Below are 13,607 nucleotides of genomic sequence, written 5' to 3'. Positions count from 1 at the left end.
GATGTGGGTAGCTCTCATACATGTACAATTTATATAGATGTGGGTAGCTCTCATACATGTACAATGTATATAGATGTGGGTAGCTCTCATACATGTACAATGTATATGGATGTGGGTAGCTCTCATACATGTACAATGTATACAGATGTGGATAGCTCTCATACATGTACAATGTACAATGTATAAAGAAGTGGGTAGCTCTCATACATGTACAATTTATATAGATGTGGGTAGCTCTCATACCTGTACAATGTATATAGATGTGGGTAGCTCTCATACATGTACAATGTACAATGTATAAAGAAGTGGGTAGCTCTCATACATGAACAATTTGTATAGATATGGGTAGCTCTCATACATGTACAATGTATACAGATGTGGGTAGCTCTCATACATGTACAATGTATAAAGAAGTGGGTAGCTCTCATACATGTACAATGTATATAGATGTGGGTAGCTCTCATACATGTACAATTTATATAGATGTGGGTAGCTCTCATACATGCATGTACAATGTATATAGATGTGGATAGCTAGCTCTCATACATGTACAATGTATATAGATGTGGGTAGCTCTCATACATGTACAATGTATATAGATGTGGGTAGCTCTCATACATGTACAATGTATATAGATGTGGGTAGCTCTCATACATGTACAATGTATATAGATGTGGATAGCTCTCATACATGTACAATGTACAATGTATAAAGAAGTGGGTAGCTCTCATACATGTACAATTTATATAGATGTGGGTAGCTCTCATACATGTACAATGTATATAGATGTGGGTAGCTCTCATACATGTACAATGTACAATGTATATAAGAAGTGGGTAGCTCTCATACATGTACAATGTATATAGATGTGGGTAGCTCTCATACATGTACAATTTATATAGATGTGGGTAGCTCTCATACATGTACAATGTATATAGATGTGGGTAGCTCTCATACATGTACAATTTATATAGATGTGGGTAGCTCTCATACATGTACAATGTATATAGATGTGGGTAGCTCTCATACATGTACAATGTATATAGATGTGGGTAGCTCTCATACATGTACAATGTATATAGATGTGGGTAGCTCTCATACATGTACAATTTATATAGATGTGGGTAGTTCTCATACATGTACAATGTATAAAGATGTGGGTAGCTCTCATACATGTACAATTTATATAGATGTGGGTAGCTCTCATACATGTACAATGTATATAGATGTGGGTAGCTCTCATACATGTAAAATGTATATAGATGTGGGTAGCTCTCATACATGTACAATGTACAATGTATAAAGAAGTGGGTAGCTCTCATACATGTACAATTTATATAGATGTGGGTAGCTCTCATACATGTACAATGTATATACATGTGGGTAGCTCTCATACATGTACAATGTACAATGTATAAAAGAAGTGGGTAGCTCTCATACAGGAACAATTTGTATAGATGTGGGTAGCTCTCATACATGTACAATGTATACAGATGTGGGTAGCTCTCATACATGTACAATGTACAATGTATAAAGAAGTGGGTAGCTCTCATACATGTACAATGTATATAGATGTGGGTAGCTCTCATACATGTACAATTTATATAGATGTGGGTAGCTCTCATACATGTACAATGTATATAGATGTGGGTAGCTCTCATACATGTACAATGTATATAGATGTGGGTAGCTCTCATACATGTACAATGTATATAGATGTGGGTAGCTCTCATACATGTACAATGTATATGGATGTGGGTAGCTCTCATACATGTACAATGTATACAGATGTGGATAGCTCTCATACATGTACAATGTACAATGTATAAAGAAGTGGGTAGCTCTCATACATGTACAATTTATATAGATGTGGGTAGCTCTCATACCTGTACAATGTATATAGATGTGGGTAGCTCTCATACATGTACAATGTACAATGTATAAAGAAGTGGGTAGCTCTCATACATGAACAATTTGTATAGATATGGGTAGCTCTCATACATGTACAATGTATACAGATGTGGGTAGCTCTCATACATGTACAATGTATAAAGAAGTGGGTAGCTCTCATACATGTACAATGTATATAGATGTGGGTAGCTCTCATACATGTACAATTTATATAGATGTGGGTAGCTCTCATACATGTACAATGTATATATATGTGGATAGCTCTCATACATGTTCAATGTATATAGATGTGGGTAGCTCTCATACATGTACAATGTATATAGATGTGGGTAGCTCTCATACATGTACAATGTATATAGATGTGGGTAGCTCTCATACATGTACAATGTATATAGATGTGGATAGCTCTCATACATGTACAATGTACAATGTATAAAGAAGTGGGTAGCTCTCATACATGTACAATTTATATAGATGTGGATAGCTCTCATACATGTACAATGTATATAGATGTGGGTAGCTCTCATACATGTACAATGTACAATGTATAAAGAAGTGGGTAGCTCTCATACATGTACAATGTATATAGATGTGGGTAGCTCTCATACATGTACAATTTATATAGATGTGGGTAGCTCTCATACATGTACAATGTATATAGATGTGGATAGCTCTCATACATGTTCAATGTATATAGATGTGGGTAGCTCTCATACATGTACAATGTATATAGATGTGGGTAGCTCTCATACATGTACAATGTATATAGATGTAGGTAGCTCTCATACATGTACAATGTATATAGATGTGGGTAGCTCACATACATGTACAATGTATATAGATGTGGGTAGCTATCATACATGTACAATGTATATAGATGTTGGTAGCTATCATACATGTACAATGTATATAGATGTGGGTAGCTCTCATACATGTACAATGTATTATATGTGGGTAGCTCTCATACATGTACAATGTATATAGATGTGGGTAGCTAACATACATGTACAATGTATATAGATGTCGGTAGCTATCATACATGTACAATGTATATAGATGTGGGTAGCTATCAAACATGTACAATGTATATAGATGTGGGTAGCTATCAAACATGTACAATGTATATATATTTGGGTAGCTATCAAACATGTACAATGTATATAGATGTGGGTAGCTATCAAACATGTACAATGTATATAGATGTGGGTAGCTCTCACACATGTACAATGTACATGTATATAGATATATTTACACTTGCTAGGCTTTGTCACTATACGCTAATACTAGCCGATTTTGTTTACCATAACTGCATGGTAACATTGAACTTTGAACTTGCGTAAGGAAATGTTCTGTGCAACGTAAAAGGACTACTTTTTTTAAAAGAAACACATGGCTTTGTTTACATTTTGACGAAACATTACGTGTATATTGTTGTTTTTCATAGAAATTTGGAAAAAATGTAAACAATATATACATGTTTTATATTTATATATGATTCAAACAATTTTTAAATTAACAATTGTATAAAGAAACGGAAAAATATCCCGACCGGGGCGACGTGCTTTCATTTTTGTTTTAAAATGATGGGTGTCAAATGTAAACATTACCTCTGTGCCTATGTTCGTCCTACGATCGAGCCTTTGGGGTGGACGGATGTGAGACCCTCTGATAGAGGTCAGTTATAAACATATCCTCTTGTCTTTGTTCTTTGAGTATTTAATCATGTGTATTATAAAACATGCACCGCTAATAATCCACGTTTTGACAGTTCCGCGTCACCACAAATACATTGTATCCATCGAACACAAGTGAATTCGTTTCATCTATCGATGGCGATATGGATCTAAGCGTAGATCATATAATCACATGGCTCCCAAGGATGTAATATCGTCAAGTCAGACGACATCTCAAACACATTGAGCTACTTGAAAATCGGTGTTTTCACAACTTCGACAAACTAAAGTGTGTAAGCGTGCGTCAGCTTCGCCTCGCTGCACAATAACGGTCACCGAGTTCACACATGTTGCCGTGTACAAATTCTTTATGTTATTACGCTATATATTAACTTTTAGCAAAATTGAATATATATTTAAAGTTCTGATCTGATTAAATAAAATTATCTCTGAAATTTACTTTGTTTGTCATGTTTATTTTACACTAAAATATTGAACTTTTTTGTCGTCGCGGATTAATAATTCTACCTTACGTGAAGCGTCATCATTTCGCTGTTCAATTGAGTAAGCTCCTCCCACTTTTGACCGACTTTTATTGAATAATTACGTCACTTTCAAATGACGATTTTATTGCATAAAATATAAATAAAAAGTCGTGTGAGTGTAAATATAGGGATTGGATTTCGTTTTTATGTTAACCATGCTTGTATGGAGCAATTCCTCTAAGAATATATTCAATATGGGGCGCTAACGCGCCCCATAGAATATATTCTTAGAGGAATTGCTCCATACAAGCATGGTTAACATAAAAACGAAATCCAATCCCTATATGGGTAGCTTTCACACATGTACAATGTACATGTTTATAGATATGGGTAGTTCTCATACTGTACAATGTATATAGATTGGGTAGCTCTCATACATGTACAATTTATATAGTTGGAAGCTAACCTACATGTTTGTATATACCTCATACTATTTCTCAGTAAAAATTGAAGGGATCTTTCTCAAACATTCACATGTACAATCTCCTAGGGCCCTAGTTGTGCATATTGCTTTTGGGACATGTAAATCGGTCAACAAGATGGCCGACACTGGCGGCCATCTTGGATTTTGATAGTTAAAGTTTGTTACCGCTATTTCTCAGAAAGTTATGAAGGGATCTTTCTCAAATTTCATATGTTGGTTCTCCTAGGGCCCTAGTTGTGCATATTGCATTTTGGGACAGATCGGTCAACAAAATGGTCGACTGGCGGCCATCTTGGATTTTGATAGTTAAAGTTTGTTACCGCTATTTCTCAGAAAGTTTTGAAGGGATCTTTCTCAAATTTCATATGTTGGTTCTCCTAGGGCCCTAGTTGTGCATATTGCATTTTGGGACAGATCGGTCAAACAAGATGGCCGACTGGCGGCCATCTTGGATTTTGATAGTTAAAGTTTGTTACCGCTATTTCTCAGAAAGTACTTAAGGGATCTTTCTCAAATATCATATGTTGGTTCTCCAAGGGCCCTAGTTGTGCATATTGCATTTTGGGACCAATCGGTCAACAATGATGGCCGACCGGCGGCCATCTTGGATTTTGATAGTTAAAGTTTGTTACCGCTATTTCTCAGAAAGTACTGAAGGGATCTTTCTCAAATTTCATATGTAGGTTCCCCTAGGGCCCTAGTTGTGCATATTGCATTTTGGGACCAATCAGTCAACAAGATGGCCGACCGACTGACGGCCATCTTGGATTTTGATAGTTAAAGTTTGTTACCGCTATTTCTCAGAAAGTACTGAAGGGATCTCTCTCAAATTTCATATGCATGTTCCCCTTGAACCCTAGTTGTGCATATTGCATTTTGGGAGTGATCGGTCAACAAGATAGCCGACTGGCGGCCATCTTGGATTTTGATAGTTAAAGTTTGTTAACACTATTTCCCAGAAAGTACTGAAGGAATCTTTCTCAATTTTTATATGTAGGTTCCCCTACGACCCTAGTTATGCATATTGCATTTTGGGACAGATCGGTCAGCAAGATGATCGACAGGTAGCCATCTTGAATTTTGATAATTGAAGTTTGTTACTGCTACATATCTCAGAAAGTACTGAAAAGATCTTTCTCAAGGTTCATATATAGTATGTAGTAAAAGTTTGAAAAGCAGGGAAAAGATCCCTCTTTATTGATTAAACTAGATTAATTATGTATATTGTATTGTTGTTACATTTAATTTAATGAATTCCCACTTTTTAATGTGATACTGAATATGTGAAATATTTATTGATGACAAAAGTTTTTGTTTTTGGTTTTTTTTACCAAAATTTTGGTTGCCATGGTCACCATTCCACTATGTGCTGTAAACCAACTTTCTTTTGCACACAATTTATTTTCATAAATTTGATGCAAGTAAATTTGCCACGTTATATCCGCAAACTGTCATCTACGTCAAATTTATTGATAGGAATTTCCATTCAATTTTGCAATTTGCGAATTTTAGTTTTTGTGAACTTGTTATGAAATGAAAATTGCAAATTTGATAGCCGCAAAAGAAAGTTTGTTTGGGGACTCAGTCGGCCAAATGCTAGTCACGACTTTACCCCCTTGGGCAAGTATTTTCGATCCTTTCCAATCGGTATGGGTTATGCTCATTCAGCTCCCAGACATGGACACAAGAGTAGTCTTGGTATTGATCAGAGCATCTTCTTGTATCACTCCTCGTACACTCATAAGTGACTTGTAAAGTCTAAATCTGATGAGTGAAGATTAAAAAAATAATAGATATCTTAACTCGTTATAATCACATTTAATTACAATCATAATCTATTCAATAAATAATTTGGTTTTCATCTTGAGCTCCGTGTTCTATTCTATCAGAATACAACTTTTACATCCCACCTTCTTTGTCCTTTCAAACTGGAATAAGTTCTTTTAAGATCAGACCATAGCACTATTATATGTATCTTTCATCCCTTCTTTCTTAGGCGTTTGAAGATCGGATCTTATCACATCTTTATTTATCCTCTCCATGCAAAAGTCATTTAAAGGTAGGAAAACAACAAATATCTTCCATCTTTTCTTTCTAAGATGTTTAAAAATTTATAGATCTAAGCAGAACTTTACCCTGTCTCACCATGCCAATTTACTTTAAAAAGATCACACCACAACACAACTTTCTTCTGTCCTTTCTTTCTTAGTTGTTTGAAGGTAAGACCTTATCACATCTGTATTCTGTTTAAAGATAAGATCTTATGATATCATATCTTTATTCTTTCTCTCTATTCCATGCTGAGTCAATAAAAGATAAAAAAAACAACAAATATCTTCCATCTTCGAATCCCTTTCTTAGTTGTTTAGACATTGGGTCTTTGCACATCTTTCTTCATTCTCTCCATGCAGAAGTCATTTAAAGATGTGAAAACATCAACTTTCTTCCATCTTCGACTCCCTTTTTTAGTTGTTTAGACATTAGATCTTATCACATCTTTTTTTATTCTCTCCATGCAGAAGTCATTTAAAGATCGGAAAACAAATTTCCTCCATCTCTTCTTTCTTCTATCTTTGATTTCTTTCTCAGTTGTTCAGAGATCGGGTCTTAGCAGATCTTTGTTCTGTCTCTCTTTGGTGAGTCATTTAAAGATATAAAAAAAACAACCACTTTCTTCCATCCCTCCTTTCTCAGCTGTTTGAAGATCAGATTTTAGTATAACTTGATTCTGTCTCTCCATGCTGATTTACCTAAAGATTGAACCATGTCACAACTTACTTCCATATCTCCTTGCTCAATCATTCAAAGATCGGATCACATCACAACTTCCTTTCATATCTCCTTGCTTAATCATTCAAAGATCGGATCGCATCACAACTTCCTTCCATATCTCCTTGCTCAGTCATTCAAAGATCGGACCATAACACTACTTTCTTCTGTCTCTCCCCGCTGAGAACGTATGATCCTACAGGATGCCAGGAACAGGCAATCACAGCATGGCTGAAAACAAAGAGAGAGAAAACCTGTATTGTACTGTGCATCTATACAAAATAACTTCAAAATTGTCACATTACAAAATGAAGTTTATACTACTGAAAGTGCTGTTGTCATTAACAAAGCATATTGTCTGATAATCATGTTTTTTTCTAGTTGTCCTTAGCATGACCTTGAAATATATTAGCCTGATGTCCTTGAAATCTATCAGTCTGGTATGACCTTGGAATCTAATAGTCTGATCATTATGAAAGCTAACACTATAATGACCTTGAAAGCTAGCAGTTTTACATGGTATGCAATATGTGGAGCTGCCATTTCGGTACAAACAGCTCATACAAAACATTTCTAGCAAAGCTATCTATACTTTAATAAAGATAACATGCCAATTGTTTAGAGATTTTAACCCATTCTATGTCCTTAATATGACACATTTTTACATCATACTTAAGTTTGATTTGACCCAGAAAATGAAATCTTATCAATCAGTAACAACACATAATCAATACCAGTCTACTCACTTGTGTTCTTTGAGGACTTTCTCCACTTTACTTTTAGAAAGGTTCCAGATGAACAGCGCTCCGTCATTGGACCCTGCGAGGGCGTAGTTACCATCAGGACTGGAAAGTTCAATATACAACATACATATTTATATACACAAAACAAGTTACCATCAGGACTGGAATATACAATATATAACTTACACATATAACTTTTCAAGTGACACTTAACTTACACAATACATCAATCTGTTATGAATGTTATGAAAGAACACAGGGCTAGTACAATCAGGATTCGAAGTCTCAATTTGTTAAATATCATATCCAGTGAATTTCTCAAATGAACAATTTTCATTGATACTTGTTTTATTTAATTTCTACTTCTTCTTTTTTAAATAATCCAATAAAGTAAATACGGAAATTTACCTGAAAACAGCTCTCGACCAATCACAGCCCACTTTGAAGTCTTCTGCACTGTAAATACATAACAGGTTAACATTTTATCCCTAGCAGACACTGTGATTACAGAGATATGCTTTAACATCTAGGATATCATCAAATTATTCATATTCCGTATTTGCATATTATTGATTATCCCCCTTGCACGTAGGTATTGATTGAGACGTCATATATTTCAAAGGATAACACCATACTTTTTAGAGAAAATGATGTGAGTTGCATTCAGAAAATAATGATGTCACAAGAGGTTACTCTGTAATGTCCAAAGACAGAATATTTATACCGGTACGTATATGTTATGTTTTGAAAAAAAAATCCATATTATCCTAGATGATTAACGATATCTTTTTTGCTAGCCAGTAAAAGTTGAACAAATGTACAGTAAAACATTGATATTATGAACCTGTTGACCAACAGAATTATTTTGTTATAAGTGGTTTTATACATGTACCAGACATCATATAGGAGGAACCTTGATGGGGAGGAATGAAAATCACCATATTATAACAAAGAATTTGTTGTAAAACATGATTTACACTAGTGATATCCATTTGGTTTGTTTTACTTACTATAAAGTTTTGGAAACTTGGTTCATACGTAGATCAATGACTTTAAGTGTGTCGTCTCGCGTGCTACACAGCAGAGAACTTCGGTCTGTAAATAAAATATATTTGTATTAATCATAAATATTTTCTTAAAATACATTTACATTGTAATATGAACCTAAATGTCAACTAACACTCGTAAAAACTGGAAGATCTAAGTATTTTGTTGGTCCCAAATATATTCATGGGCACTAAACTCAAAGCCCCTGACAATTTGAAGTTTTACTTTGTTCTCAAAGCAGTTTACAAGTATATGTTCAGGATAAACAAAATGATACCTAGTGTTGTAATACATCTGGATATCTACCTGGTCTGGTCATTAGGATACCGGGGAGATAGTTCATATGTACACACATCCTCAATACTTCAAGAGTTACTATCATTGACAATATATCTACCCCTGGACTATCGCATTTATAGTATGAATGCATTTCAGGAGAACAATTGATGACCAATCACAAGCCTACAAAGACTTCTTTTGAAGATTACAGAGAGTAATGCCCAAATCCAAAGCCATTGCCATAAAGTATAAATTACGACAGTGATAGTAACCCCTGGAGTATTGAGGAAAATACAATTTTCACAGACGAACCCATTCAATGGTATAATTACCTGGCGAAAGATCGAGTGATGTTAGTCTACCCTGAAGAAGAATCTCGTTTGTGCTACTGTCCGATCTACTGTCCCAGAATCTCACTCGTTTGTCGAAGTGGCCACTCACCACATTTGTTCCATGGAGCGTCACTAAATCATTACAACTTGACCCAGCAAATATTGTCTTGGTACCTAACGAAGGAAAATAAAAATTATCGTTGAAAATGTCAACAACTGAACTACTGTATAGCAGTTGCTTATATTCATTCTCATGCTCTTATTCATTCTTTCGTTTAAGTCATAGGTTTACCCAAAGGATTTGCAAACTATAATGCCTCGAAGAATTTTTCAGTGACATGGTTTTACATGTCAAACTCGTGGATGTACCATGATAAATGACGCTTTCAAGGGCCACAAAAAGATGTGCAAAAGTTAATCCTCCATGAATAACAGCAACTGTACAGTATATATTGATATATCATACAACTGATGATGGTATTTGACTGACTATAACCTTGTACATCACTTACATGCTCTGCTATGAAGATCCCAGATTTTCAGGGTTCTGTCGTGACTACCAGACACTACTTTACTGGAATCTCCGAGGAATTTGGCTGCCAACACCTTTCCACTGTGGCCTGTTAGTGTGTGCTGTGGAGATAGAGCAGTACCATGAATTAATATATACATTATGGTATGTATACTATAACCCAACTTATTTTCAAGGCAACTTAAATTTGCGTTAAATCAGATATTTGATTTCACAATTTTGAACCATTTAGTCCTACTTTGCCGATGATCAAAACAATTTTGCAGCAATATACACAAAATCTAAAGATGCTCCATCACTGACAAACGGTATTTTTAATCTATCAAAAAAAGGAGAAGACAAAGTAGTATTTTTCTTCAGTTACAAAAGTTATTTATTATACACCATTGTAACCATTGAAAAGTTAGCTTCATATATTTACTTTCAAAGTAAAAAGTATAGAAATAATTAATTGTGTCCTGAAAAGATTCTGTGGCACTATGTCCTATATGGAATACTATTTCCATTCTACTTTCAGTTTCCCGTTTAATCTATGTAAAACCAGATGGGCAATATCAGACTATGAACTCCAATCTGGTCAAGCGTATGAATATTTAATGTTTCCGCAGCTTCACTGACAATGTATACAATTGCAATTTAAAATTGTGCGGCCTATGAAATCTAATAGTATCATCATGTTGACAAAATAGCATGTATTAAAAAATATCATCGCATAATTTTCATTTGTTCGCTTGTTTCAAACCGTTTTGTGTTGAACTATATTCAGAAGCTGATGCTATAGCTGTTCCGTTTATTGAACTTGGTGACGTCAACACTAGCGCAAGCGTGAAATTCAAAGGATATACGTGTATAGTTTTGAATTTGAATGATCGTAATGGAAATATAAGTAAGAAACTGTTACCAGATTGAAGATACAGTTGATATGAAGCCCATCTGTCCGAAAGATAAACATTCATGGCACCCGTTCTATTTATCTTCCTTCCGGATGGGCTTCATATTAACTGTATGTCCAATCTGGTAACAGTTTATTGCTTAAATAAAAGTACTGATTGCGCATGTACCAAAAGCAAAATGAATAATTTTATATTATTTTTTGTGTTAATTAGAAATATACACAATGTATTCCGTCAGTGCATATTACAGAGTTAGCTCCCTTGAAGGTAGGTATCCATTGTGATGTAATTATTTTGTGGGCACAATTCACGTCGTTTTCTCCGAAAAGTATTACGCTATGCTCTCAAACACATGACGTCACAATCAATACCTGCCCGTAAGGGCAGATAACTCTCTAATATGCAAATACAGAATATACATATATCAACTCACTCGAAGTCGCTGATCTGACAAAGACCATACTCGACTGGCAAAGTCATTGGAAGCTCCAAGTATCAAGGACTCCTGTAATTAGGTCAAGTATGAAGGTCAATCAGATCCAATATCAACATCAAACAAGGTCACACATGGTCAAACAAGATTATATAATAAGGTCAAACACAACAACATCAGCAAGGTCACACAAAAATCAAACAATGCCACATAAGGTCAAACATCACCATCAAACATAACTCTTTGTAATTTTTACGCCAAGATGACGTTAGCGTGATATATATATCATCTTTTAGCGTCATTCCATCACCAATAGAAACAATAGTCCTGCACAAATGTTATCGGGTATCACATGTGAATCAGTCCCATTATTCCTATGAATTCACCAATGCACTGATCTATTCAAAATCAATTTGACGCTTCAGTGTTTTTCCTGGGTATTTTGGGAAATTGCCACCTGGTGAAAATTGGGAATTTTTGTGCGATAAAAGTAGGAAATTGGGAACAAATTTAATAGTGTTTATGGAAATTTTGGAAAAGGTAGAAATAAGCAATTATGCTTCTCTAAGAATCATTGTAAGAATGTATACTAAAAATGTTCAGACTTGGAATTTCCCAAAAAAATTTGTTTCGTCACACAAAATACGCTTCAACTCACTGATTTGGGAAATTTAGACATAGATTTGGGAAAATATAACAAGAAATACAATTGGAATTCGGCCCCAAATATATAGGCAGGAAAAACACTGCGCTTTAATTTTATAGCACCAAAATAATTTAGCTTGTTTTACATTTTCATCTAGGTATTAAAATGAAAATGTTGCTCACCTCTGGGTCGAAGTCCACTGATGTTATACCTTGATTACTGCCCATTAGGAATCCTTTACTTTCACATTTACCTGTCGATAGATAATTGATTTTCATTACAAATAATGACGATACCTCGGTAAGAACTTGGTGCTGATTAATGAGTGATATATCAATCTGCTTCTCTATCCACCGCTCACATTGTTAAATTTCAAGAATATATATTAAGTAAATGACTTGAAACTATTGGGCTCTGGCATGCAGTCTCCCAAGATGGGTGTGATGTTTGGTTTCTTTAGCGGTATGCTCCAGTGAAATGGCACTATAAAATGGGCAAAGTTTCCAGTATTGCAAGGAGACACATTACAGTAATTCATACTTTTGTTCCTTTTAATTTTCAAGTTTTTAAGATGTAAAGAAATTACTCATTTTGCCCTTGTAAGCAACTCTCAATGTAAATTTAGATTCATGCAAAATTGTTACTCCTTTCTAATACGATGTTTTGACTAAATTTAAGCAAAATGCATTCCTTGAAATTTACTTCAAAAAGAACTGACTGACAGACAGGAGAAAGAACCTTTCTTGAGAAATAATGCGACATGTGTTACTATTGACAATAGTGTACAGCAAAAGAGTGGTTTGATTTGCCAAATATCACATTTATAGGCTTGAAATTCTAAATGTTGAATAAGCATATAGTTCCAGTTTATGTCCATATCATGGAGAATGAATGTTTCATTTTCTAGGTACACACTTACCACCTATAACTTCCCATAGTTTGATTTTTCTGTCTGTACCACCCGTAGCAAACTTTGCACCTGATGGACTCCATCGCACAGCATTTACCTCCCCTTCATGTGCATCCTAGTGAGAAGGAAGACACCACACTATACATATACAATGTAAATCTACAAGGTCATATAGTATAGATTTACAAGGTCACATTATAAATCGACAAGGTCACACGATACAATGTAGATATACAAGGTCATTTGTATAGATTTACAAGGTCACATTATAAATCGACAAGGTCACACGATACAATGTAGATATACAAGGTCATTTGTATAGATTTACAAGGTCACATTATAAATCGACAAGGTCACATACAGATTTTAAAGATCACATTATACAATGTAGATATACAAGGTCACACTATAAATCGACATGGTCACATTATAGATTTAAAAGACCACATTATACAATGCAGGTCTACAAG

The 13,607-nt window shown here is 34.8% G+C and overlaps 1 protein-coding gene across 1 annotated transcript in view; it reads right to left on the bottom strand.

Annotated features, from left to right (window-relative positions):
• Positions 1-6,356: 6,356 nt before the first annotated feature.
• The window catches only part of LOC138307277 (autophagy-related protein 16-1-like), a 28,543-nt gene continuing 21,292 nt past the window's right edge, over positions 6,357-13,607 (bottom strand). The window contains exons 10-18 of the mRNA XM_069247930.1: positions 13,147-13,252; positions 12,410-12,480; positions 11,582-11,653; positions 10,236-10,356; positions 9,724-9,897; positions 9,076-9,160; positions 8,474-8,521; positions 8,069-8,167; positions 6,357-7,553 (exon numbers count right to left, since the gene is read on the bottom strand). Of these exons, the coding sequence (XP_069104031.1) occupies positions 7,460-7,553; positions 8,069-8,167; positions 8,474-8,521; positions 9,076-9,160; positions 9,724-9,897; positions 10,236-10,356; positions 11,582-11,653; positions 12,410-12,480; positions 13,147-13,252 (870 nt within the window). The 3' untranslated portion in view covers positions 6,357-7,459. The remainder of the gene's footprint in view (positions 7,554-8,068; positions 8,168-8,473; positions 8,522-9,075; positions 9,161-9,723; positions 9,898-10,235; positions 10,357-11,581; positions 11,654-12,409; positions 12,481-13,146; positions 13,253-13,607) is intronic.

This window comes from Argopecten irradians, chromosome 14, assembly GCF_041381155.1.
Source record: "Argopecten irradians isolate NY chromosome 14, Ai_NY, whole genome shotgun sequence".
Lineage (NCBI taxonomy): Eukaryota > Metazoa > Mollusca > Bivalvia > Pectinida > Pectinidae > Argopecten > Argopecten irradians.
Note: the sequence above shows the minus strand (reverse complement) of the source record. Positions and strands in the feature narration are given on the sequence as shown.